Source organism: Colius striatus, chromosome 7 (genome assembly GCF_028858725.1).
Source record: "Colius striatus isolate bColStr4 chromosome 7, bColStr4.1.hap1, whole genome shotgun sequence".
NCBI lineage: Eukaryota > Metazoa > Chordata > Aves > Coliiformes > Coliidae > Colius > Colius striatus.
The window spans coordinates 41,748,992-41,776,590 of record NC_084765.1 but is presented as its reverse complement, the minus strand read 5'-3'; the positions used below and the strand labels follow the sequence as shown (position 1 = coordinate 41,776,590).

At 56.8% G+C, this 27,599-nt stretch overlaps 1 protein-coding gene across 6 annotated transcripts in view; it reads left to right on the top strand.

Annotated features, from left to right (window-relative positions):
* The window catches only part of CORO2B (coronin 2B), a 38,040-nt gene that overhangs the window by 3,836 nt on the left and 6,605 nt on the right, over positions 1-27,599 (top strand). Inside the window, exons 2-5 of one of the 6 annotated variants that reach the window (XM_061999920.1) lie at positions 2,785-2,874; positions 8,505-8,571; positions 15,027-15,227; positions 26,118-26,234. In XM_061999920.1, the coding sequence (XP_061855904.1) occupies positions 8,521-8,571; positions 15,027-15,227; positions 26,118-26,234 (369 nt within the window). In that variant the 5' untranslated portion in view covers positions 2,785-2,874; positions 8,505-8,520. Of the gene's footprint in view, positions 1-2,784; positions 2,875-4,427; positions 4,447-8,504; positions 8,572-15,026; positions 15,228-26,117; positions 26,235-27,599 lie in introns of those variants that run through there. The other 5 variants (XM_061999922.1, XM_061999921.1, XM_061999925.1 and 2 more) reach the window with 5 other exon arrangements.

Genomic DNA, 27,599 nt, shown 5'->3' with positions numbered 1-27,599 from the left:
TCCCACCTATTGCCAGAGGCTGTTTCCAAAGCTCTAAATATAACTGCCCATGAACACAAGCTCGTGGGGGCCTGGGGGCATGTTAATTTGGGGAAGAGGGTTTCAAAATGACTGGAGAGGTCCCACAGCTGCCTGAATGATCCCATGCTCTGCTCTGGCTTTAGGATCTATTCATTGGCATTTAGTCATCAAGCCATGCTGCCTAAATCCCAGCTCAGCCTCGTGGTTCAGATACAGCCATAAGCAAAACCCAGAGAGGAGATTGCCAACTGTCACCCATCATGTTCAGATGCTGTAAACAAGTGATGCCCTGCCAGGGGTCAATAGTCATTACCACTCTCGCTTGGGAGGTTATGGATTGGACCTGTGATGTTCCCAGTGGTGTCCTCTGGCTCCTTGGGAAGGGCAGATTGAGAGTGTCAGGGGCAGACTGGAGAAGAGGAGGCTGAGAGGAGACAGGAGCACTCTCTGCAGCTCCCTGACAGCACTGAGCTGGGGCTCAGGCTCTTCTCTACAGTAACAAGTGACAGGACAAGAGGAAAGGGGCTGGAGTTGCCCCAGAGGAGGTTGAGGTTGGAGCTGAGGCAGAACTGTTTCCCTGAGAGGGGTGTCAGCCCCTGTGCCAGGCTGCCCAGGGAGCTGGGGGAGTGCCCAGCCCTGGAGGGATCCCAAAGCCCTGGGGCTGAGGTGCTGAGGGGTCAGTGCTGGGCTGGGCAGGGTGAGGGCAGGGCTGGGACTGCAGCAGCTTCAAGGGCTTTAACAACCCAAAAGCTTCTGTGATCCCATGGTTCTATGATTCTAGGCTGTAGTGGTGTGTGGTGCCTCAGCTGGAAGGAGGAGACTTGCTCCCATGCCTTAGCAGCTGGATGGAACAAGGCTGTCACCACCGAGCTGTTCCTCACCCAGCACAGGCACCTTTGTCTCCAGCAGCAGGAGCCTTTAGCTTTGGTGGGATTGCTGGGGGTAGGGAAGGAGCATAACGAGCCTCTTTGAGTCTAAAAACGGAAGGTCCCAGTTTGAAGAAGCATTGCTGTCATCAAAGGCAACTTGTCTGGCCTGTGGCTTTTTAATGAGCTTTAATTGAGATTCAATGCAGCATTAATCTGGTGCTTCAGCGCTGGCCATGGCCAGCAGGCTCCAATTCATCCCCTGCAAATGCAGAGCAGGCTCACACCCCCCCTCACACCCCCCACCCCCCCAACCTCCTCCTGCTGCTTCTCATGGAAATGTTATCAAATGATGAATAGTTCAATTCATTCCCCAGCTAGCAGAGAGCTCCAGGCAGGCCAGGGCTGGATTCCTATCTCCCGACTCAGTGTGCAATTACCCAAATCTGGCAGCTGGCAAACCTGAAGTGAGGGAGCCAGCTGCTAAGAGTTCCCCCCCAAATCTGTGAATCCCATTGCTCCCGAGCTGGGAGGGGCCTGGTGCCAAGCTCAGCTCCCAGAAATCCCCAGCTGCTTTGTTCACTGGAGAGCTGTTGGCAAAGCCCCCTCGCTGCAGCTCTCCGGGGTGGAATCGGGCTGCAGAGCCTCCAGCCTTCCCCTGAAAGAGCCCTGGGAGCAAAACTGCCTGGGCAGAGGCTGAGCTGGGGCAGTGCTGGGGCAGCCAAGTTGTTGCTTGAGTTGCAGAGAGGGGAGGAATAAGGGTAAACCCTTCAGAGCTGAGCCCACGTTGGGGTTCAGCAATGGCACGCAGCTGGCGAGCACGGGGGGGATGCTGCTTGGTGGGCTCGAGCAGGGCAGGGTGGTGGCTGCTTCATTGCACCAAAACTGAGGCTTCCCAACCTGTTGCTCCATGCTCATGTAAAAGAAGAGCTGAGGAAGGGCCTGATGCTGCTCAGCACTGGGATGGGAACGTGCCCACCACAGCCCCCGCTCTCTGCAGGGATGCACACCCACGCTTTCCCTCTCCCAGAGATGTGGTTTCTTCCTTCCATTGGCAGCTTGCTATGCAGATCCCTCAAGCTGTTGAGCCTCCTGGGAAAACCCTTTCCCAGCTCCTGTGCTGAAGGGTGGGGAAATAACCACACTCCAGCCAAAACAGCCCATGGCAGAGCTGCTGGGGTCAGCCTGGGGACGTGCCAGTGCCCACGCTGGGGACAGGGGATGGCACAGAGCTAATGCTGTTGGGTTTTGAGAGCAAGGAGGACCTAAAAGGCTGGTTGCTGAGGTTGTAGGGGTGCTGGGGGTTGGAGGTGCATGGCTGTGAAATGACAGCTGTGACTGTCCCTTTAGACAAGCCAGCCCTGGTTGCCCTCTGCTCTGAGCATCCCTGCTCCCCGCTTGTACAAGAGCTGCTATAAATTCCCCAGAGAATAATGACCTCTCTGTCCCTGCACAGGACCATCTCCATGTGCCTGGGGGGAGATCCAGAGTGATGGGGGCCACATCCTGACCCGTGGGTGCCAGCAGCACTGGGAGTGTGGCTGTGGTGCTTGGGAGTGGGCAGGCTGGGGTCAATCCCTGTGCCAGCTGTGCTGGCACCCAGAGCTGGGTGCTTTGGGACTTGATATCCCCACTGGTGAAGGAGGGATGGCTTTGAAATCCCTCCTCCCAGCAGCAGTTTCACTGTGCAGGGCTGGAGCTGGTCCCAGTATCATTAGGAATGAGCCACACTGGTTTAATTAGGAAATAGGCTGCACCGGTACTGGCGGCTGCACCTTGGTGCACGTTGGCACTCAGAGTGACTCGAGCCAAGGTCCAGGCTTCATGCCCAGCAGGAGCTTAGGGCAGACAGTGGTGATGCTGTAACCCAAGGCAAAATCCTTTCCCTTTCTTCCAGGCTCGAGGAGCTCCCACGTTTCCCTGAGCCCCGTGTCCATCCCTGGGTGTCAGGAGGCACCCGAGCAGCCCGCGGAGCAGAGCAGGGCAGGTGAGGACTCCACACCCCAGGGTGGCCCTGGGGGGAACTGGAGAGGGATGGAAACAGCCTGGGCACAAGGTGCCATGCCAAGGGTAGGGGTCTGCCAGCAACAGCCCCACTTGCCCATCCCCAGTTGCTCTGCAGATAGCTGGCCATGCAATTCCACGGCAAAGCATTTCTTACCGAGAGGAGCGCAGCAGCTGCCACAGCTCTCCTCCCTTCACCTCAGAGAAGCTCTGTACGTCAGATGAGAGCAGATCCATGGAAGATTGGGCCCTTGTGGGAATGCCAAGGCCTTGAAGCAGGTGACCAAAAAGGCTGAATGTAGAGAAGTATGTGAGAGGTGAGAGGGAGGAGGCTGACGTGCAGTGAGCATCCCCAGGGGACTCAGCCCGTGGCTCCTGCGCCATCCCGGGGGTGGGGGTTCACTAGGAACCCCAAAACAAGTCACTTTGGCTGCTCTCATCATTAGATGAAGTGCAAAGAAGATCAGTTCTGGAGCATCTTGTGCTAAAGGCCGAGGAGAAGTGGAGCAGAGGTGGGATCTGAGGCAGTGGTGGATGTGTGGCAGGGCAGGAGCCGTGCTGCAAACGTTCCTCCCCCAGCTCTTGTTTGTGCCAGAATAACAAGTCTCTGTTTTTGCTTCTGTGGATGCTTTCCTCCTTATGGGAGCCAGGGCACAAGGCAGAGCTTGTCTGGACTCCAGCTCCTCGTGGGGGGTGGGGAATGGGGAGGGAGAGGCGGTGCCAGCATCCTGTGACCTCCATCCATCCCTCCATCCATCCATCCCTCCCTCCATCCCTCCCTCCATCCATCCCTCCATCTTTCTATCCCTCCATCCCTCCCTCCATCCATCCTTCCATCTATACATCCCTCCCTCCATCCATCCATCTCACCATCCCTCCATCCATCCATCTCATCATCCCTCCATCCCTCAATCCCTCCCTCCATCCATCCCTCCATCCACTCATCCATCTATATATCCATCCATCCCTCCATCCCTCCCTCCATCTGTCCTTCCCTCCCTCCATCCCTCCCTCCATCCATCCCTCCATCCCTCTCTCTATGCATCCATCCCTCCCTCCATCCCTCCCTCCATCTATCCATCCCTCCATCTATCCATCCCTCCCTCTCTCCATCCCTCCCTCCATCTCTCCATCTCTCCCTCTATCCATCCCTCCATCCCTCTGTCCATCCCTCCATCCATCCTCCCCCAACCAGGGCTCTGGCACTGCCTCACCCTGGCCTGGCAGCAGCTTTCTGAAGCCTGAAATAGTCAGGGGATAGTGTTTGTTTTTCTTTCCCTTCCTTTGTTATTCTCCTTTTCTTCTTTCTTTCCTTCTCTCTTGGACAACTTTTGCCCCCCAGCTGACATCACCCTCTGGTTTTTGTACATTGTCCAGGAGCCAGTGGGAATGGGACTGGGATGGGAAAGGAGCTGCAGGAGCCCTGGGCTGAAGGATGCTGCCCTGTGTCCTGAGGAGCACATTTTGGGGTGAAAAACAGCAAGTGAGAGAGAGAGAGAGAGAGAGGTGCCTGAGCCACTCACCCGTGTGCTGTAGCACAGTCCCTTTTGCCAGGGTAAATACACTTCAGTGCTTCGTGTCCTCTACAAAGCTGGGGCTTACAAAGGCTTTTTTTGCCAGGCTCTCACAAAAGCAGAAGTGTTAGAGCTCCCAGCAGCTCTGTTTGACCTGATTTTTTCCCCCTCAGCCCCTTCCCAAGCAGTTCCCTGCCCCTGGATGTCCCCACAGCCCCCCTCTCACACCCACGGCGCAGGTTACAATCCAAACCCCACTGGGTTAAGGAGGGGTTGGCTCTGTTGTTCCTCCTGTTCCACAGACAGCCCCACTCACCCTGCTTCCAGCTGGCTGGGAAAAACAAAGAGAGAAAGGCTGTAGCCCAAGTTTTCCTTGACAATGGGTGATGAGGTGTGAAACAACCCTCATGGATGAGCACCTGGCTCGGTCACCCCCTCATCTCAACACCTGAGAAGAGGCTTTTCCCCCTGTCTGAGTTTCCTAAGAGCCTCTCAAGTTGAGAAGAAAACAAGCATGCAGTGTTCTTTGGCCTCAAGGAAACTGTCAGGAGCTGGAGGAGGGCAGAATGCTGTGGTTGGTGACCCAGGGCAGCTGCAGCAGCCAGAAGCTCTTTGTGCTCCATCAGGATGTTTGGGAGGGTGGGAAGCAGTTGGGAAACAGAGTGGGAGGAAGATTGGGCTTGTTTACAGACTGGACTGATGAGCGTGAGAGTTGTGTTTCTTCTCAGCATGTGGGGCCAGGACATGTTTGGTTTGCAGCTCCCAGAAGCTTTCCTTTTTGGGGGTAAAATGGTCTCAAGTGAGGCACAGCACAGATTCTGGTAGCAGGGATGCTTTGTGCATGGCTCCCTGGGCTGGCTGTGAAGAGCTGTGGGGTGCACAGGGCTGGTGGGAAGCAGCTTCATGGGCACAGAGGGATGGGGACTGGTGGGGACAGCCCAGCCCCATGGCCAGGACACATCTGGCCTCGCTCAGTGCTGCTTTTCCCAGTGGCTTGAGAAGGGGAGAGGCTCTTCCCAGGCACTCAGGGGGCTCTAGGAAGAAGAAATCATTGAGAAGTTGAACTCTAGGGAGATCCCAGTCACTTCCTTCCTTCCAGGCTGGGAAAAAACCCCTCAGCTGGCAGATATGGCTTCAGAAATGTTCATCTTGTCTTTTGTCCTTTGTTTAGACCCTGTTAATGGGGTTAATCCTTCATAGCATCAAACCACTGCTCTGTGCAAGTCAGAGAAACCCCAGAGCCCTCTTCTCAGTGCAGACACACGAGTGGCTGTCCCCAAGCACAACTGGTCCTGCCAAAAGTCCCATCTCGGGCTTAGACAAGTAGACAGTGATCTAAGAGTTCCTAATTGATCTATAATTATATGATTAGGGCCACCAAGAGGGGACTGGAACATCTCTGAGGAGGAAAGGCTGTGGGAACTGGGGCTGTTGAGCCTGGAGGAGAGAAGGCTTTGCTCAGGGGCACCTCAGCAACGCTGATCAACACCCAAAGGGCAGGAGTGGAGAGGATGGGGCCAGTGGTTGTTCAGTGACAAGACAAGGGGTGATGGGCACAAGCTGGAACACAAACAGTGCCACTGGAACAGCAGCAGAAAGTCCTTTGGTGCTGGGGTGAGGGAGCCCTGGCCCAGGCTGCCCAGGGAGGGTGTGGAGGGTCCTCAGGAGGTTTCCAACCCCAGCTGGACACGTTCCTGAGCCCCCTGAGCCAGGGGAAGCTGCTTGAGCAGGGGCTGGGGCTGCAGCAGCTCTGCAGGGCCCTGCCAGCCCCATCACTCAGTGACTGTGTGATTCTGTTGGGTCTGAGGGCTGTGCAGAGCCCACCCTGTGCCCATCCCACGTGCCAGCCCTCCTCGCTCTGCAGCATCACCCCCACGAAGCAGCCTCTGAACCAGGCTGCTGCTGCTGGTAGGAGCTGCCAGATGGGTTCTGTGTCAGACAAGACCTGAGCTACCCCCTCACTTAACCCTCAGCCACCCTCCCCTTGCCCCTCAGCAAAGCTTTTAGGGATCTGCAAGCTCATCCCCAGCGCTGCTGAGCCCAAGTGCCAGGCAGGGCAGGGCAGAGCCCAGCAGCATGGAGGGGATGGGAGCATCCCAGCCTGTTTTAGAGCAACATGCTCTTCCTTGAGGCCCCACTCAGTGCATGGATTCCGGTGTTTATTCCAGCCCCAAGGTGTTTCCTGTGGTGGGTGCAGAGCTGAAGCCATTCACTCAGCTTCCCTCTGCTGCTCCAGCTGCTTGTGCCATCAGCCAGATGCATAAACAAGGAGAAAACAAGGAGCTTTGCTGGTTACTGTAAGATTGAGGGCTCCAGAGTGTTGGCAGGAGCAGGCTGAAGGGCTCTCCCCTGCTCTGCAGGCTGGGTATGTGTGAAGTGGTCTCTCATCTGTGCCATGAACATGCAGGAGCCGTGGGGCAGATGCTCCAGCACCATGGCCTGGGCACTTGGTGACAGATGCTGCCTTGTACAGAGCACATGGTGAGGGATGCTGCCTTGTACAGAGCACATGGTGAGGGATGCTGCCTTGTACAGCATCAGCTGGCCAGGGTGAGGACTGGCCCATGGGTGCTGAGCTCTGGCTGGCAGTGCCTCAGGGTTTAATCTCGGGTCAAAAAGGCCAAAATGATGCATTTATCAGCCTTCAGCTTTTTCCTGGGGATCAAACCCATGTCAGGACCAGGAAAAAAGGCTTCTCCCAAGGGAGAACAACCCTGATGAGGAGGAGCTGAGGCTGCTGAGGGTGTTCAGCCTGGAGAAGAGGCTGAGGGGAGACTGGAGCACTCTGCAGCTCCCTGACAGGAGGCTGTGCCTGAGCAACAAGTGACAGGACAAGAGATGGGCTCAAGTTGCCCCAGAAGAGGTTGAGATTGGAGCTGAGGAAGAAGCTGAGCCCTGGTCTGGGGAGCCACTGTGCTCTCTGGGCACTGAGGGATGGATGAGGTCTGATCTTATCTTGGGGTCATAGCTAGGGAGCCATCCAAGCCACAATCACTGTGTGGAGGCTTAATGGGGAGTTTGACTCTTCATTATTGACATTGCTATTCTGTAATGGGATGTGCAGTTTGGCCTGTCTCATAAATACCCACAATCTGCTTTTTAGTGGTCAATACATAATCCTGAGCTGACCTCATGCAGCTCTTAGAGCCCCTCTTCCCCCTCTCCCCAGCCTCTGTAACTCTCTGGGGCTGGCAGGACTTGGGTCTGGGGCTCATTGTCAATGCTGATGGGTGTGCAGGTCTCTGGCTGATGTCCCTGGAGCCTGGGGCTGCTGGTGGAGGGGCCAGGAGCTTGGCAGCACACCAGCAAACTGCCTTCTTTCAAAGGTCAAGCAAGTGCTTGTTGCAGAGAAGCACAATTCTGAGGGTGCAGCCTCTGGAATTGCACCACTTCAAAAGCTTCCTCAGTGGCAGAGTGTGAATTGGCTTTTCCCTGCAGCTGGGTGCAACCCTCCCCCCCATTCCTGGTGCTTGCAAAAGCTGATTGCACTGAAAATATCCAGCACAAAAGCATTTTCCCTTCTGTCATCCCCCAAGGAAGGGGCAGCCCCTTGCCTGTCACAGCCCTGCTGCTGCGTCACCCTGTCCCTGACTCCTCTCTTTTGCCCCATCCATCCCTGGAGCTGTGACATTGCATCATGTAGCCCAGTGCTGAGACATGGGTGAGATGTGGAGGCATCTGCCCAAGCAGCATGGGATGATGCTCCAGCCCTGTGGCTGCCCTCTCCTGAGCACCCTGCAAGCTCCTGCCTCTTGCAGGCTGGGGAATCACAGACTCATTGAAGCTGCTGCAGTCCCAGCCCTGCCCAGCACTGACCCCTCAGCACCTCAGCTCCAGGGCTTTGGGATCCCTCCAGGGCTGGGCACTCCCCCAGCTCCCTGGGCAGCAAAACCTCTTTCTGTTGGAATTGCTGGGGGTCGGTGTGGTGACGACTTGGGGGGCTCAGCCCCATCCCCTGCTCCAGCTGCAGCCCCTGGGGAGCAGATCCTGCCCTGCATTGCCCAATGCCATGGCAGGGAGAAGCAGGAGAGGTTTGTGTGTTTGACCTCAGCCTCCTGGGATGGTGAATTGAATGTTTTTGCTTTCCCTCTCTGCACAGAGCTCTTGTGGAGTCAATGAGAGACCTGCACAAGTCTAGCGTGCTGGGGAGCAAGCACAGCAGCCTGGTGAGTCCCACACAGGGCATCTGAGTGAGGCTGGGACAGGGACATGCAGAGAAACAAGCAGCTGAGCACAAGCCAGCCAAGAGCCCAACTGCCTGCCTCTGCCCCCAAGGTCCCTTGGCACTAAAAAGAAACCACAGGAGCCTCAGCATTTCTTTGCTTTCCTGCTTTCAAGCTGGGGCTGCTGCTGGGTGCCCCACAGAAGCAGCTCAGCCCCTGGGCAGGGCTGCATCTGACCTCTCAGGCAGGTTTGGTGCCTGAATGGTGCCTGTGCACACTGCCAAGGGTGTGTTGCTCTGCAGGGGCAGGGTTGTTACTGCAGTGGAGAAGGGGCTGAGCCTTGGCCAGCCTGGTTAGTGTGAAGGCCATGAATGGGAACAAAAGGCGTTTTCAAGGTTGAGTTGAGAAGCACCGTGAGCATCAGAGCACTGCAGAGACTCAAATCAGTGTTTGTTCCCCTCTAATCTCCTGTGCAGGGAACAATAAGCATTGGGTGACTAATTTTGGCAATGCTGGCTATCTTATCAACATGGAGCTGGGAGCTTTTTCTTCAGGTTGCAGCAGCAGCAACCCTTCACACCAGCCTTGCTAAGGGGGAGGCACCCAGCACATCCCATCCTCACACCCCACCCTGGGCAGGGCATGGCTGGGGTGACATGATCCTGCTGCATTTTCCTCTCTGAGTGGAATAAAGCTTGCCTGGCTCAAGCCAAGGGAGCAGGGATGGGGTTGAGGCAGGAGGTGGCTTTGCAGGGGTTCCCCCCCCCTCCCCTGTAGTTTCTGCAGGGTCAGTGTGTTGCTCTTTGCCAAGGTTTTAGGCTACAAGCACAGCCCAGTGCTGTGCAGGCTCAGCTCCCCTGCCTCTGGCTGTTGGGAGACCTTGGGGCTCTCCTCAAGTCTTTGTCTGATATGTCCCACATCCTTTGGGAAGGGCTTTAACCTCCCCTCCCCCTGTTCAGGAGACTCCCAAACCCCCCAGTGCTGATGCTGAGAGTGTGGAGGAGCAGCAGAGCCCTGGCAGGGTTGTGCTCACCTTACAGGGGCTCTGGGGACACTGTCTCTGCCCTGCTGAGCTCTTCTCAGGTGTTCTTCCCCTCTGGCTGCAGGAGGGAGCTGTGAGGAGGAGCATCCCAGGGCAGAGGGGGATGGGGCAGCCCTGTTCTTCCTGCAAATGAAGCCATCTCCTTGGCTAAGAGCTGCCAACCAGCAGCTCTTGTTTTTGCCCAGTAACACTCAGCAAACTTAATGGCTGATGGATCCTGGGAGCTGGAGCACTGCTGACCTTTGTGATGGAAAAGAACTTCTGCCCAGCAGCTCCCAGGGATGTGCTGGCAATGCCTGGGCTCCAGAGGGGAGCAATAACCCACCTGGAGAGGGGCACAGGGGCAACGAGGGGGTGGGATTCAGTTGTGTTTGGTTTGCTTAATGCAAAACTGTGCCTGGGCTTTCAGTGCAAAGCCTCAGATGGGGAACACTCAGCAGAACCTCTGTCAGTGCCAGGAGGAGGCAGGGAAAAAGGGAATGATGTGATTTTGGAAGGGCACTGTGTCTCCTGGAATGCCACAAACCCCCTCCTGAGGGTTGAGTTTCCTTTCTCCAGTTGCCTTTCTCAGGCAAATGCATTTCTTTCTCTTGCCACTCAACCACAACCCTGATTCTTCACCACATGCAGAACAACAAGCTGGAGAGTCATGATGACAGAGCACTGGTTCCCCATTAAAAACCTCCCAAAGGCCATGGGAGATGTTATATGGCATCATGACAACCCAGAGAGCTGCTGGAGGTGCCACAGCCCCCTTGTCACCCCCCCAGCACTCTGCTGAGGGGCACAGAGGGGAGGAGAAAGGGCTCTTGCTGTGCCCAGGCTGGGAGGGGGGGTATTGCCAGCTCCCCAGAATGAACTGCTTCAGATAGGTGAAAGCAGACATTCATTTCTCTGCAAGCTTTCATGAGTGAGGCAGATTAAACAGGGCTATATATAGAGGATGGAGGGATTTTGTAGGGATTACAGTCCACTGGGCTGGGTAAGTGCCTATTGCAGCACTCAGGGCTCTCTGCACAAGCTGCTTCCCCTGGCTGCTGTTGCCAAGACTCCCAATGCTTGAAAAGATGCATTTAAAAATAAACACAGGGAGACAAGAGCTGTGTCCTGCTGCTGCTGGGAGCCACAGGCTGGAGCAAGCAGAGAGGAGCTGTGTCCTGCTGCTGCTGGGAGCCACAGGCTGGAGCAAGCAGAGAGGAGCTGTGTCCTGCTGCTGCTGGGAGCCACAGGCTGGAGCAAGCAGAGGTTGGAGCTGCCAGCACACCAGCAAAGGCTCCAAAAGAGGGGCAGGGTTTTTGCTGCTTAGTTCCTTTCCTTCTCTGTCCAGGTGCTGTTGCCAGGGCTGTGGGCAGCGCTGCTCCCCTGAGTTTTGGGTGTGCTGCTGGGAGCCATGGGCAGGACCTGCCTGCCCCCCAGCATCTGCTCTGCCTGGCTGCTGGGGGCTGTGGGACAGGGACCAGTCTGTTTTGTTTAAACTGCAAAATCAGAAGTTGTTTGATTTGGTTTTAAATGCCATTGCTCCTGAAGCTGCTCTCTGCTGTAAAACTGAATTGGAGGCCTGAGCATCCCAGCCTGGAAGCTTATTTCTCTCTGCAACTCTCTCACAGCAGGCTGCAGTGAGGTGGGGGTCAGGCTCTGCTCCCCAGTAATGAGTGAAAGGACAAGAGGAAACAGCCTCCAGTTGCCCCAGGGGAGGTTGAGGCTGGAGCTGAGGCAGAACTGTTTCCCTGAGAGGGGTGTCAGCCCTGTGCCAGGCTGCCCAGGGAGCTGGGGCAGTGCCCAGCCCTGGAGGGATCCCAAAGCCCTGCAGCTGGAGGTGCTGAGGGCTGTGGGTCAGTGCTGGGCAGGGCTGGGACTGCAGCAGCTTCAATGAGTCTGTGATTCCCCAGCCTGCAAGAGGCAGGAGCTTGCAGGGTGCTCAGGACAGGGCAGCCACAGGGCTGGAGCATCATCCCATGCTGCTTGGGCAGATGCCTCCACATCTCACCCATGTCTCAGCACTGGGCTACACGATGCAATGTCACAGCTCCAGGGATGGATGGGGCAAAAGAGAGGAGTCAGCTCTCTGCAACCTCCACACAGAGCAGCCTGAGCTCTTAGAGAGGAAAACCTGCCTGTCCCTTCCCTGGCACAGGCTGCAGCTGCTCCTCAGCATCCTCACCTGAATTCAGCTGGATGGAGATCTGCTGACTGACCTGATTGATGCTCCAGCCCATCTCCTCCCAAAGCTGCCTTTGCAGTGGGGCTGGGGCAGAGTAAGACAGTCATGCAAGTCTGCAAGGGTGCCAGGAGGACAGCTGGCTTCACTGGGAGAGCAAACACTGGGCTTCTTGCCTCGAATATTCCCCCTGGGGGTCTTTCCCCATCTCTAGGTCTGCCTTGTTGCCTCTGTTTTGGAGGAATAGCACAAAACCCCCGATGTAATAACACACAGAGAGTTTCCCCTTGAGTGAAAGGTTTCTGCTGAAGGAGAGAGGCTCTCCCCAGCCCAGCTTGGTACCATGGCAGATATCCTTGCTCTGATTATGAAACCTCAATGAGCTGCTTTGTTCTTTTGTTGGGAGAGAAGGAGGGGATTGGCAGCACTGGCCTCCCCTCCCTGGGGCTGCTGGAGGGGAGGGCAAGGGAAGGGCAGGATGGAAAGAGATGCTGTGCTCTGACCTATGTCCTCACTGGGGCTTCCCAGCTCACCCATTTCTTCCCTTAACTCTTGTTACAAAGGAGTTTTCCACCTTCCAGCTTTGGGAGATCTTCCCCTCAAGCACTTGGAGAAGTAAAACACTGCAGTGAGCCCCCAAATGCTGGTGCAGATGTCTGTGTGCTGCTGCTTGTTTCCTGAGGTTAATGTTGATGCTGGACATGGTGCTTGGGGGAGTGATTCATCTGATGGCCTGGCTTCTAAGTGCCTTGTAGGATTCTCCTTTCTCATGTTAGTTCTGCTCAACCTAAACCAAGGGAGGAGGCTGAAAAACTGGAGGCTGAGAGCAATGCAGAACTAGGATGAGCCCTGGAAATGGTGGCACTCGAGTCTGACTCTGGAGATGGGTGGAAATAGCTCCAATAAATCAATAATATCTGTTCTAATGCCTCTGAGCCAGTGAGAGAGAGGGGATGGGAAACTAAAAACACCCCTGAGCATCAGCAGAAGGTGGAGAATGACTCAAAGAAGCGAGTTTAACACAAACTGTGTGTTGTAGGATTGCAGATGCTTTGGCAAACAGCTGCTGGAGTCGGGGTCTGTGGCACAGCACGAGGGGATGGGAGCAGGTCCCTCACTGCTGAGCTGTCAGTCTGAGCTGGGGCTGAGCAGGGCTTGGGGCTGCCTGTGGCTTTGCACTGGGGCAAGTGGCACACAGGGGCTAAAAGCCTTGATCTAGGTTGACCTGCTCTGCAGGGGGTTGGACTGGATCCCTTCCAACCCCTACCATTGAATGATTCTAAGCAGCAGGAGCTCTGTGTCTCCCAGCATCCTGCATCTTCCCAGCTGGCTGTGGGTGCTGGCAGGGGGCTCACCAGCATCCCTGACTTCACCCCTACCTTCTCACTTTCATTCTCTTGCTGTCCCAGAGCAGAGAGGAGGGTGTTTGTAGGCGAGAAACAGCTTGCAGTGAGAAGGATAGGTCCTGGACAGACACTGCTTTACAAAGTCAGAATTGCACTCCCGAGGGGGGAAAAAGGCAAAGAAATCTGCAACAACCCCCCTAAAGGAGAATCAGAGCTGCACAGGCCAAGTACCTGAAACTCTTATGGGTCTTATCACAAGCACTTGTGCTGCCATGAGGATTGTTCAGAAGTCTGATGTGAGAGAGAGTCTTTCCTTTTGTCTCAGAAAAAGAGAAGCAGTGAGGACAAGCAGAAGGACCCTCATTTCTGTGCCTGCAGCTGCAGCACTTGGCTCTGCTCTGGGGAAGCACCATGAGCTCGTGGGTCCTTGGGAGCAGCTGGTGGGATCCCTGGGAGCATCTCCCTGTGGGGAGCAATGGCAGGGTTATGCACAGAGTCTCAAGGGTTGAGAGGGACCTCAAAGCTCATCCCCCTGCCAGGGCAACACCACCTCGAGTAGGTCACACAGGAACTCATCCAGCTGGGTTGGAATGTCTCCAGAGAAGGAGCCTCAGAGCCACCTGTGTAAAACAAGCTGTGACAGCTGAAGGCATCGTGTCCCAGCTCTCTGCTGCTCCCTCCCTGCCCAAGTGCTGCTGTTGTGCCCTGCTGTGTCCCTTCCTGCAGCCCACACCAACCCCTTTCCGAGCCATCGCCTTAAAGCCGTCATTCATTTGTCAGGTGCACGGGGAGCAGTGCTGTGAGTTCTAGATCAGCAGCTCGTGCTGAACAAGGAGATGAGGAGAGAGCCTTTGAATGCCTTTTGTGAGCCGTACCTTGTGCCAGGGACACATCAGGGGATGGGAACATCTTTCTTATGAGGAGGAAAGGCTGCAGGACCTGGGGCTGTTCAGCCTGGAGGAGGCTGAGCTCAGGGGGAGCTCAGCAACGCTGCTCAGCACCTAAAGGGTGGGTGGCAGCAGGATGGGGTGATGCTGATTTCTGTGGTGACAGGACAAGGGGTGATGGAGATGGGCTGGAGCATGAAAAACTCCATTGGAACTGGAGGAGCAAGTCCTTTGGTGCTGAGGGGAGGGAGCCCTGGCCCAGGCTGCCCAGGGAGGGTGTGGAGGCTCCTCAGGAGGTTTCCAACCCCTCTTGGACATATCCCTGTGCCCCCTGAGTGAGGGGAAGCTCAGCACCTAAAGGGTGGGTGGCAGCAGCATGGGGTGATGCTGATTTCTGTGGTGACTGGTGACAGGACAAGGGGTGATGGAGATGAGCTGGAACGTGAAAAAACTCCATTGGAACTGGAGGACAAAGTCCTTTGGTGCTGAGGTGAGGGAACCCTGGTCCAGGCTGCCCAGGGAGGGTGTGGAGGCTCCTTCTCAGGAGGTTCCCAACCCCACTTGGACACGTTGCTGTGCCCCCTGAGTGAGGGGAAGCTCAGCACCTAAAGGGTGGGTGGCAGCAGCATGGGGTGATGCTGATTTCTGTGGTGACAGGACAAGGGGTGATGGAGATGGGCTGGAACATGAAAAACTCCATTGGAACTGGAGGAGCAAGTCCTTTGGTGCTGAGGGGAGGGAGCCCTGGCCCAGGCTGCCCAGGGAGGGTGTGGAGGCTCCTGCTCAGGAGGTTTCCAACCCCACCAGGACACGTTCCTGTGCCCCCTGAGCCAGGGGAAGCTGCTGGAGCAGGGGCTGGGGCTGCAGCAGCTCTGCAGGGCCCTTCACCCCCACCACTCAGTGCTTCCATGATCTAACCTCTTTCCCAGGGGCATTCCACCCTCAGGGGCTGCCCTGCTGCTCCAGCCCTCCCTCAGGCCCGGGGCCGCGTTCGGGAGGCTGCAGCGGCCTGTGTCTCCCCGCAGATGTCATGGCGGCCGCAGTACCGCAGCTCCAAGTTCCGCAACGTGTACGGGAAGGCGCTGGGCCGCGAGCACTGCTTCGACGGCGTCCCCATCACCAAGAACGTCCACGACAACCACTTCTGCGCCGTCAACGCCCGCTTCCTCGCCATCGTCACCGAGAGCGCCGGCGGCGGCTCCTTCCTCGTCATCCCCCTCGAGCAGGTGAGAGCTGAGGCCTCCCCGGAGCCCAGGCACGGGGTGATGGCGTGGGGAGGGTGGCAAGGGCCCTGCAGAGCTGCCCCAGCCGCTGCTACAGCAGCTTCCCCTGGCTCAGGGGGCTCAGGGACTTGTCCAATGGGGTTGGGAACCTCCTGAGGAGCCTCCACACCCTCCCTGGGCAGCCCAGGCACGGGGTGATGGTGTGGGGAGGGTGGGAAGGGCCCTGCAGGGCAGCCCCAGCTTCTCCTCAGGCAGGTTTCCCTGGCTCAGGGGGCACAGGGATGTGTCCAGTGGGGTTGGGAACCGCCTGAGGAGCCTCCACACCCTCCCTGGGCAGCCTGGGCACGGGGTGATGGCGTGGGGAGGGTGGGAAGGGCCCTGCAGAGCTGCCCCAGCTTCTGTTCAAGCAGCTTCCCCTTGCTCAGGGGGCTCAGGGATGTGTCCAGTGCGGTTGGGAACCTCCTGAGGAGCCTCCACACCCTCCCTGGGCAGCCTGGGCCAGGGCTCCCTCACCCCACACCAAGGGACTTGCTCCTCCTGTTTCCATGGGACTGGTTGTGTTCCACCTTCATCCCATCACCCCTTGGCCTGTCACTCATGCAACAGACAAAAGTGCTGCCCCAACCTCCTGACACACACCCCTTATAACAACTACTACTGAGATCTCCCTGAGCTCAGTCTCCTCCAGCCCCAGGTCCCACAGCCTTTCCTCATCAGGAAGATGCTCCAGTCCCCTCAGCATCTTGCTAGCCCTGCCCTGGCCTCTCTCCATCACTTCCCCATCATGTCCCCAGCTCATCCCCAAGCAGATATTCCATTCCAAAGACACCCAGAACACTGGGTAGCAGCAGCTCCTGGGAAGAGAAAGAACTCCCTCCCAGCCAAAAGCAGGACACCAAAAGCAGGACACCTCAGCATCTCACCCTCAGCTTTGTTGCCCTGGATGGTCTGAGGGAGAGCAGGGCTGCACACCCACTCGTCCTGTGGCACACCCCCAGGGGCTTTTCCTGCAGCAGCTGCCTCCTCAGAGAAGATTTCCTTTGAAGACCCTATCACCAAGCCCTGGCACCTTCCAAGCACCTTCCAAGAGGGCCCTGCCTTTTGACTTGCAGCTGCACCCATCTGCAGCACTTTGCACCCCCAAATCCCCTTTGCAGCACAGATCCTTTCTCCCTGCACTTTGCTTGCCCAGCTCAGGCTTCCCCCAGCCCCACGTGAGGCCCCACAGGCTCCTGCAATGTTAAACCCCTGTACATTCAGCTGATGCTTCAGAAGCTGCCCTGGGGGACTGCACTTGGCTGAGCATTTTTCCCCACAGCTGCTGCAGAGCTGCAGCTCCTGGAGCAAAGGCTGAGTAGCAGTGACCTTGGATGTGAAATAAATATCACCATGGCTTTGCTTTGCTTCTGAAACTTGAGAGCAGGCTGCTGCTGCAGGGTACCATGGCTGCACTGCTGCTGCTGCTCTCCAGCAGCTCTGAGCTGGTAGCAGCATCTCAGCCTGGGCACACTGCCCTTGCCTCGTGGCTCTTGGGCTGCAGGAGGGGACACAGAGCTGCCACTCATTCTCCAGAGCACTTTTGACATCAGAGAAGCTGCATTCACCCTCCACTAAGAATGCACCTGCCCCCCTGTAACTTGAAGACACGCCATGTGCACGGGGAGAAGGGGGTCACAGTGCCAAGCCTACAGTCATGCAACCCCAGAGTGCTGGGGAAGGGCCCTGCAGAGCTGCTCCAGCCAAAGCAGCTTCCCCTTGCTCAGGAGGCACAGGAACATGTGCAGGTGGGTTTGGAAACCTGAGAAGGAGCCTCCACACCCTCCCTGGGCAGCCTGTGGGATGTGCAGCCACGAGGGGAAGCTGACAGAGCCAGGCTGGGCTGCAGGAGCTCCCCTGGCTCCCCACTGCTCCTCTTAGACATTTTCCCTGGGTAACATTCCCATCTCTTCTGAATTTTTCTTGCACTTCTGCAGCAGAATCAGCTACAGATGGAAGAGATTATAATCAGGGTGTTAATTGCAGCTCACAGCTTGGCTCTTATTAATATTCCAGAAAGCAGGAGCTTTGTCTGAGCTCTCAGAGCGCTCCAGCCCCATCTCTGCCTCCCTCCCTGTGCCTGGGAGGATGCCCATCCTCACACCACTTGCTCCTAAATCCTGAGCTGTTAAGTGTTGCCAGCAAATGACTCCCTCGGTTTCTTTGCTGTCTCTTGTCTGGCAAAGCTCTCCTGACCCCCAGGGGATGAGAGCAGAGGGAGCAGGCTGCCGTTTGCAAGCTGCTCAGAGCCCCGTGAGGGGATCCTGCCAGTGCTGCACCCCCCAGCTCCCTGACAAGTGGCTGCACATGCCTTTGTACAATCTAATCATTTCATTATGCATTTAAACCACCTCCCCCCTCACACACACACACACCAAACCAGGGACTGATTAGCTCATTAAGAGTCAACTAATTGTCTTTGGAAATCAGCATCCCTCTAATTAATTGGCACCCACATTTAGCTGAATGTGATGAGGGTAACCTGGATACTCCACAGCTAGTCAGCATTTGATTTGCTACCATCTTCTTCTCCCTTTTCTTTCCCCCCCCCAGCCTCTTCCCATTTCTGCCCTCTGCTCAGAAATGTTCCCCAGCAAGCCCTCTGCTTTATGCTTCAAGTGACAGTGCATTTGCATAGGCTGGGCCATATGTTGCTCTCACATGTGCTGCTTCCTCCCTTGTTTGTGGAGCTGAGCGAGGGGACACGTGGGTTGGGAAGATGGAGCATGGCTGCATTTTGGTTCCCTCATCATCCCCTGTGCTGCAGCAGAGCTGGGGCTGGATCCCAAATCCAGGAGGCTCAGCCCCTGGGATCCAGCCTCTCCCCAGCACCACGGAGGTTTGGGGCTATAAATATCCCCAGGCAGTGGGCGAAGGAGAGCTGCTGATGCTGAGGAGATGATGGTTTGCTCCCCAAACCACAGCAGCAGATTCAGCCCAGATTCCAGCTGAAGGGGAGAGACCAGGACAAAACCATCCATGTCTTTTGAGCCAGCACTAATGCTGTGTTCAGTGCTGGGCCCCTCACTCACTGCCACAGGGACACTGAGGGGCTGCAGCGTGGCCAGAGCCGGGCACTGAGCTGGGGAAGGGGCTGGAGCACAAGGGTGCTGGGGAGGGGCTGAGGGAATGGGGGTGCTGAGCCTGGAGAAGAGGAGGCTGAGGGGAGCCAGGAGCCCCCTCTGCAGCTCCCCAACAACATCCTTGACTCCCTGAGGTGGTAGCAAGGTGGGAATTGATCTCTTCTACTCCTACATGGCTGTGTTCAGCTTTAGTCTCCACAGTGCTTCAGCCTCACCCCAAGCCCTGGGGAGCCCCAGAACCCACCAGCCAAGGAAGGGACAAAACACACAGCACTGTTGGAAGATGCTGTACTTGCAAGCCCCAAAGCCCAAGAGCTGCTCTCCTCTCAGTCTCAGACCTGGGACAGCTTTTGGGAGCAATTATGGCATCAAAACCCAAAGCAGGGTGTTTGTGCTGCACCTTACCTTCAGCAAGAGCACCAAGGAAGCTCCAAGAGCCTGTGTGCCTGGGGCTTGGCTGGCCAAAACCTCAGGGGAAAGCAAGCTGCAGCACTATGTGGATGTATTTCAGCTGTGCCTGATGGAATTGGCTTCATATGAGCTGGGCTGGGGAGGAAGAAGGGGCTGTAATGCAGCTTGCTGGGCTGTTGCAGGGGTGCCTTAGAGCAGCCTTTGTAAGGGGCAGGCTGGCTGACATTCCTTCCCCTGCAACAAGAGGGGTTGTGTTTCTGCTGGAGATGAAGATAGCTTGTTTTCCACAGCCAGACAATGTTATCTCCCTGCAAGCCTGAAGGAAGTGGTGAGCAGGAAGAGGGGAGCCTCTGTTTATTTAGAGGAAGCTGCTGCTTGTGCCAGGGCTGCCTGATGGAGCTGTTGTTGGGGGTGAGAGGGCTGCTTGAGCTGCTGTGCCCATGCTGTGGAGAAGGGGAGGCTGAGGGGAGACAGGAGCACTCTGTGACACTCCCTGACAGGAGGCTGCAGGGAGCTGAGGCTCAGGCTCTGCTCCAGGAATGAATGACAGGACAAGAGGAAAGGGGCTGTATTTGCCCCAGGGGAGGCTGAGGCTGGAGCTGAGGCAGAACTGTTGCCCTGAGAGGGGTGTGAGCCCCTGTGCCAGGCTGCCCAGGGAGCTGGGGGAGTGCCCAGCCCTGGAGGGATCCCAAGGGCATGGTGCTGAGGGCTGTGGGTCAGTGCTGGGCTGGGCAGGGTGAGGGCAGCGCTGGGACTGCAGCAGCTTCAAGGGCTTTGACAACCCAAATGGTTCTCTGGTTGCTAATCCCCACAGAGACCCCAACCCTCCCCTGGCAGCCCTGGGAAGGTGGATGATGGGGACAGAGGTTGGGCACAGAGGTGCTGTGCCCCTGTTACCCAGCAGAGCAGGATGCAGCCCTGTCACAGGCAGCAGTGCCAATGTCCCTGCTCTGTGTGGGCTGAGGGGCAGCAGCCCTTGTGGGTGCCCCCACGAGCCCTGTGCCAGCTGGTGAGCAGGAGGAGCAGGCTGTGTGCCCTGGGCAGCCCTCCCTGGCTCCAGCATGGCTTGTCCTGGCTCAAGGTGCTGGGAGCATCTGCTCAGCCTGTGTGTGCCCATGGCATTGCCCAAGGGACTGCCGTGCATGCCCCCCTCTGCAGGGACACCCCTTGCCCAGGGCAGAGAATGGGCACACTCATCACCCAGCTGCTGTCCTTGCCCCTCAGAGCCAAGTGCTTCCAAGTGCCAGGAGGCTTTCTGCAGAAAACAGGAGGTTTTTTCTCTCCTTCTCTGTGCCATCAACCAACGTTCATGCCCTTGGAGCTTTTCTACCTTCAAACACAGGTCACAAGAGACTCCCCATGGCTGCTCCACTTCTGTATCCTGGGAGCCTTCATCTCATTTTAGTCTGCAGGAAGGACTTGCTTTAACCTGGAGCTGGCCAGGGGGGGAAAAAGGTGACCTGAGGCTTCCAAGAAGCTCTGTCACTTCAGCATCTCTGCTCCACGTTGGAGCCCAGCCTGACCTCCTCGTGTTTCTCCAGGAGAGCAGCTATGGGAAGCCCACACCTGGGATCTGCCTGGTTTGAAGCACCTGGATCAGTCCCAAGGGGGTCAGGGGAGGATTTGAATGCTGCTCTGGGAAGTGGTGATGGAGCAGAGGAGGAGACAAGGCTTGAAAATGTGGGTCCTTGGGCCAGCAGGAGCCTGGGGAGGGAAGGAGGGGGGTTGTTTTGTGCCCATTAATGCTGCTGCCTTTGCTACAAAGCCTGAGGTCCAGCCTGGGGAAGGGTGAGCTGGGCTTTGCCTGGGCCAGCTGCCTGCAACTGTCTGCCCCCTCTGCCGGCTAAAACAGACAGAAACCCTGTCCTCAGCAGGGAAAACCCCCTTTTGTTGCACCCACAAACGTGGATTCATTTGTAGTGTCCCTAATCCAATTTACCATGGGACATTATGTGGGCTTTGGGGCTTTTTAATTAACAAGCTACAGCCCAGCTCCTGCTTTTATCATGCAGATAAATACTTCTGCAGGAAGGCTTCTGGGGTTTAAGCTGTGCAAATAGCTTGTCAGAAGCTGCTGTGCTCTTTGCTCTGTGGGTTCCAGAGCCCACAGGGCTCTGTGAGTCCAGTGTGGCAAGAGAAGCTGGTGAGATGGCTCCCCTGAGGGGCTGCTGGCTGCCTGGGCAGCAGATGGGATGCCCACAGCCTCCAGCAGTACTTCTGTTGAATGTAACAGCATTTCTGTGCACACCAGAGGAGCACCAGTGCTGCAGCCCTCATCCTGCTTCAGCTGTGCTGGTTTCTTCTCCTTCTCTATGACCTGTCAGGTTCAGTCATGTAGCAAAAAAGGGGAAGCTAGTTGTGTGTGAACTGATGGGATTTGGTTCCTGGCAGGTGGATCTGGGGCTGTTTCTCCTGGAGCAAGGAGTTTGATGGAGGCAGCAGTGGCATCATCGTGTTTCCTGGGGAAACTGAGGCACGGAGCCTGGTGATGTTTGCAGAGGAGCGTGGTGTGGGGAGCTGGGGCAGAGATGCTGTGGGGCTGCTTGGGGACAGCTTTTGCTGGGGCAGAGCATGCTGAGGAGTGCTTGGACAGGGGCTGTTTCCTAAAACCTGCCTGGCTTTGGCTGCCTTTCCTGCTCCCCCTCCGAGCTGGGGCTGGGGAGGGTGCCCATGGGCTTAGGTGGGAGATGCACAGGCACTGAAGTCCCTGGGCCTGAGCAGGGATCCTGCCCAGCTCTGTGCCAGCCCTGTGTGTTTCCAGTGCTTGTCTACAGAATGCCAGCAGTGGTCTGTGCTGGAGGGGGGGACACAGAGCACGTCTCCCCCTCCCTGTTCCCTGCCCTGGTTTCCCAGCCTGAGCAGGGCCAGTGGCTCTGACTTTGCTTGGGGTGCACACCTGCTGAGATAGCTGCTTCTCACAGAAGGTGCCAGGAGCTGAGCTGAGCCTTTAGAGTTTGCTTCTTAGGAAGCCAGCTCTTGGCTTGGCTTGTTTCTTACAGCTCTCCTTCCCAAGAGCAGTCAGGGGGGTGTTCACAGCACCCAGGTCACTCCCTGCAGGACCAGACACTCCTTCAGGCATCCCCAGTGCCTTGAACTGATGCTCCAATGAACAATATCCTTGGTTGCACACATGGGTGTCTTTGATTTGGGTTTTATTTTATGGGTTTCTATTACCAGGAACCTCTGGAGCAGCTTCCAGCCAGGTCAGCTGTGTGCCCCATCCCTCCTGGGGGATGCTCTTACTGGGGACATGGGTGCTTGCACAGTCTCCTTGGCTGGCTCTGGCCAATCTGGGGCCAGGCATTTTCTCCTGTGTAGTGGTTTCAGCTTCTGGAGGCTGGGTGAGCATCCTGGCAGAAGGGCAGAAAAGGTGGAGAAAGGCTTGAGGCATCTGTCTTGATGCAGTTGTTGGAGAGACACCTCTGCAGTAGCAGCATCCTCCCTCCCTCCTGCAGATTGGGATTTACTTGTGTGGCTGCAGCAGTGGCTGGGGCAGCAAGTGCTGCTGCTTGGTGTAACACCTCTCCTGCCCACTAACCCTTCCCCTCACCTTCAGGCTCTCCCTTGCACTCTCCTCAAGCAGCTTGTGGTGCCCAGCTGAGCCTGGAGCTCTCCTCTCACCTCCCCCTTCCCATGGGCTCTCAGCCAGGGCTGCTCCCTCCTGCCACCACATCATGACAATGGGTTTTCTGCATCCTTCCCAAGGATTTGCCCAGCTTCCCTCTTGCTTGTGCTGGTTCTGTGTGACTTGGTGCCTCATGAAGCTCATTGAAGCTGCAGAGACCTTCCCTGGTACCCACACGAGCCAGGGATCTGCCCCAGCTCGGGGCCATCCGTGTCCTTTCCTCCTCTTTGGCACACAGCAGTGCTGTAACAAGGCAGCAGTGACTGTATTTACCCTTAATCTCAGCCACTGGAGACTGGTGTGTGCTCAAGGATTTCCTGGGAAACCCTGTAAATCCCCAAAGGCTCAGGCAGAGCTTCCCTGATCCCCCTCCAAGCTGCTGAGGTGGGAAGGGGCTGGCCCTGGGGCTGGGTGCTCCCTCCTTGGGGAGGGGTTTTTCCCCCAGGGATGGGCACTGGAGGTGATGCCATCAATGCTGAGTGGCTGCTGCAGCTTCTGGGGAGCTTTCTGTGCGGGTTTTGGGTTGAAGGGAGAGTTGAAGAAAGGGTTTTGCCACACTTGTGGAGCCTCCTAAGGAACAGGAGGGTCTGGAAGCGTTGTGGGCACCTGCAGGGTACCTGTGTGTGGTACCTGCAGGGAATCTGGTGAGAAGCAGGTTCTGTGCAATGCCATCTCTGCAAGTCACTTCCCTGAGCTTCCTGCAGGCTGCTTGTAAAGCAGCTGTGCCTCAGTTTCCCCAGGAGATGTGTGATGCTGTGGCTGGCTGTGCAAGCTCGTGCTCCAGGGTGCTTTGGGATAAACAGCCCCAGGTTGACTTGCCACTCAAAAACACACCCCCATCAGTTTAGAGACAACTTTGTTCCTCTTGTTGTTACCCAACCAAAGCATTTGGCAAACAAACACAGAGCAAGTGCTGTCAGGCTCTGAGGCTGAGTTGTGCTGCTCAGAGGCTCTGGAGCTGAAGTGCTTGAGGCTGGTGATGGCTCAGGGGTTCCCTGGGATGGGCTCTGATACCAGAGCTGCTCCTGAGCTCACAGCCAGGCTTTGGTGACTTACAGGGATCCCCTTTAAGCACTCTTAAGAACAAAGAGGCTTTGCTCCTGCTGGTGATGGCCATATGCTCATCCCTCACTGGTATCCTGACAAGTTTTTCCCTTCTCAGTCACCAAACAGCTGATTTCAACCAGCTTCAATTCCTTGTCCTTTCTCCCCTAGCTGTGATACAAACAACCTTCTCCCTTCACATGCCTCTGGTGGCTCCAGGAAGGGGAGAGCACTGAGGGGCTGAAGTGGCTGGAAGCTTTACTCCTTCCTCTGTGTGCCATGGGAAATGCCAGAGGTGCTGCAGCCCACAGACACCCAGAGCATGTGGCTGAGCTGATATGTGGGTCACTGAGCTTCCCCCAGCCCTGGGTCAGGGATCTGGGGCTTAGGATTGCCTGTGGCTTAAGGCAGAGCTGCTGCTGAGGTCCCTCTGAGCGTGGCACCCTGGCAGCTCCTGGCTGCCCCCAGCTCATTGGAATCCAAGCTCTGCATTTCTTTGGGCAGGAACTATCCCTGGTGACCAAACTCTGCTTTTGTCCTCTTGGAATCCTAATGAATGCTGACAAAATCCATCCAAGCTGCTTTTAGCCAAGGAGCTCACTGGGCTGCTTGTTCCAAATGGAAGTGATTGCACATGAAATGGTGCTGTTAAAAGGTCTGTCCTCCTGGAATGTCCCAGCTGCTGCAGGAATCTGAGCTGGAGATGGTGTGTTAATGGTGCTGTGCTGATGCAAATGGCAAAACAGAGGGGAAGATGGATACTCTGAGGTGTTTGGGGGAGCAGTGTCTGCTGGCATGCTCAGGGCCATGACCCCTCCAGCTGCCATCCCACAGTTTGCAGGAGGGAATTGCTGGGTGCTGCCAGGAGGCAGAGCTTGGTGTGCCAATGAATTGCCCTTCACCTTCTGTGTCTTGCTTGGGGGGGATGTTCCCTTCTCAAATCCCAGCTGCTTGTCCCAGAGGCTGCATCCCTGCAGCTTGAGCTTTGCTCCATGTGTGCAGGGTGAGACTCACAGCAGCCCATCCTCTCTCCAGGGCTGGCACAGGACAGAGCTGGAGGTGCCCATTTGTTCACCTCTGCAAGCTGCCAGAGCAGGCACCTATTTTCTTTTCCTTCTATAACTAAAATGGCCCAAATAACAGAGTCCCTGGTGCTTTAAGTCTGGCTGAGTTCTCCCCTTATATATGGGCCATGGCCAAGAGACGAGTGAGGGCTGCAGCAGCCATTTGAGCAGGAACACTCTGATACTGAGGGGTTTAAAAATGGATCAAGCAGCCTGGGGGAGGGTTGTGTTTGTGTCCCAGCACCTTGTGTGATGGTTTCCTGCATCTCCATCCCTGCCTGGTGCAAGCTGCTCTGCCTCTGCATCCCAGTGTGGCAAGGGAACAGGGACAGGGAACAACTCCTTTGGTGCTGAGGGGAGGGAGCCCTGGCCCAGGCTGCCCAGGGAGGGTGTGGAGGCTCCTGCTCAGGAGGTTTCCAACCCCACTGGACACGTCCCTGAGCCAGGGGAAGCTGCTGGAGCAGGGGCTGGGGCTGGGGCCGCTCTGCAGGACCCTTCCAGCCCCCACCACTCTGTGAATTAACAGTTGAGTCTCCTTGGGAGCAAATGAATTCAAATAAAGCTTCCCAGCAGTGACAGCACAGGGCTGAGCCCCTGGGCCTGATCCAGCTGCCCAGAGCACTCCTGGCCCTTGCCCTCAGTTGTGGATGGTAAAACCAGCGTTTCCCTCCTTTGTTCACTTCAGAGGGAGGCAGGAGCTCTTTACATTAAAAGGTCAGTGCTGGAAGGGCTATGAAATATTTAGTGGCTGTGCTGTGCTGACCTAGTTAGTCTGAGTGCTCTGAGGAGACAGCACAGGGAGGGATGGGGGGCTGCAGAGGCACTCAGAGAGAGCCCTGGGAGGAAAGGGGGGTCCCTGCAGCCCTTCTGCTGTGGGAACCTCACGAGCTGGCCGTGCTGAGGGCTGGGGCATGTCCTCTGCTGTGGGGCTCTGTGGGTCTTCATGACACTGAGGGGCTGGAGAGTGTCAGGAGATGGGCAATAAAGCTGGGTAAGGGGTTGGAGCATGAGAGTGCTGGGGAGGGGCTGAGGGAATGGGGGTGTTGAGCCTGGAGGCTGAGGGCAGACAGGAGCCCTCTGCAATGAGGAGGTTGAGGGTGGAGATGAGTGTCTGCTCCCAAAAGGAGTGACAGGACAAGGGGAAATGGGCTCCAGTTGCCCCAGGGGAGGTTGAGGCTGGAGCTGAGGCAGAACTGTTGCCCTGAGAGGGGTGTGACCCCTGTGCCAGGCTGCCCAGGGAGCTGGGGCAGTGCCCAGCCCTGGAGGGATCCCAAAGCCCTGGAGCTGAGGGCTGTGGGTCAGTGCTGGGCTGGGCAGGGTGAGGGCAGGGCTGGGACTGCAGCAGCTTCAAGGGCTGTAACAAGCAAAGTGGTTCAGTGATTCTGCTGAGATGGCAAGATCAGATGGTCCCTGAAAGTCCTGTGGGGCTATGTTTGGAGAAACCCCTTGTACAGGCATCAGCTGCAGATGCCCTGGGAATGCTGATGAGCTAAACTCCATCCTGACTCAGCTCCAGCCAGACCCCATCCCAGCATGAGCTGTGGAGCTCTCCCCTGACAAGGCTCCAGCCTTAAAAACACCAACTTTATAACTCCTTTAAATCAGTTTGTTTGTTTGTGTTTCATTCCAGACAGGCAGGATCGAGCCAAACTACCCCAAGGTCTGTGGTCACCAGGGCAATGTGCTGGACATCAAGTGGAATCCCTTCATTGAGAACATCATTGCATCGTGCTCTGAGGACACCTCGGTGAGAGGGAGCTTTGGGCACTGCCCAGGGCTGCAGCTGTGGGAAGGGGCTGCCTGAGACCCTGTGGATGGGTGATCACAGGATCCCAGAGTGCTGGGGGCTGGAAGGGCCCTGCAGAGCTGCTGCAGCCCCTGCTCCAGCAGCTTCCCCTGGCTCAGGGGGCACAGGAACGTGTCCAGCTGGGGTTGGAAACCTCCTGAGCAGGAGCCTCCACACCCTCCCTGGGCAGCCTGGGCCAGGGCTCCCTCACCTCAGCACCAAAGGACTTGCTCCTCCTGTGCCAGTAGAACTGTTTGTGTTCCAGTTTATGCCCATCACCCCTTGTCTTGGCACTGGGCAAGCAAAGCCATTCTCTGCTCCCTGTGCAGGGAGGGTGCAATGGGCACCTCTCTGTCACACACAGCACTGGGAGCTGTGGTGGCCACACTGAGTGAGGCACAGATGGGGTTTGGTAACAGCTGTTTCATAACCCTCTGCTTTCATAACCAGTGCCTTGCCCACCCCACCATCAGGGTTGTGCTGCTGCTTCCTCATGTTGTGCCTTGTTTGCAAACTGCTGATGCTCCCAGAATCACCCCCCATGAGCTGAGTCAGCCCCAAAGCCACGTCCCTGTCCTGAGGCTGTGTCCTCTGCACCCCTCACAGCCCAAAGGCTGCTGTCTCCCACCTGGAAATGTGCAGGTTCAGGCACAAAACTGCCCCCTGCACCCCCACATCCTCCTGCAGAGGTTTCACTGCAAGATTGCAGATTCACTTTTGCCTGCCTGGGTTGCAGCTCAGCCCCAGGGCAAGCCCCAGGGCTGCTGGAGAACAGAGGGAGGACTGACCAAAGGGGTGGCAGGATCAGTCCTCCCCAGGCAGCAGCTCCCCTCCCAGATATCCCCCTTGTTTTGGAAAGGCTTGATTTCAACTCAGCAGCGTTCAGTGCTGTTGCAGCAAGGTGAGGGTTGCTCTCTGCTCCCCAGCAATGAATGACAGGACAAGGGAAAGGGGCTGGAGTTGCCCCAGGGGAGGTTGAGGTTGGAGCTGAGGCAGAACTGTTGCCCTGAGAGGGGTGTCAGCCCTGTGCCAGGCTGCCCAGGGAGCTGGGGCAGTGCCCAGCCCTGGAGGGAGCCCAAAGACACAGAGCTGAGGGGTCAGTGCTGGGCTGGGCAGGGTGAGGGCAGGGCTGGGACTGCAGCAGCTCCAGGGGCTTTAACAACCCAAATGCTTCTAAGTGTGCCATGTCTGGCTTCATCCCTCCATCGCTGCTCTGATGGGACCGACCCCGAGCTCCCCCTGCCCTCCCCACACCGACCCCTGGCACATGCCTTACGCTGCAGCACGGGGCCAGTGGCACCAGGGCAGCTGCTCAGACCCCCCTTG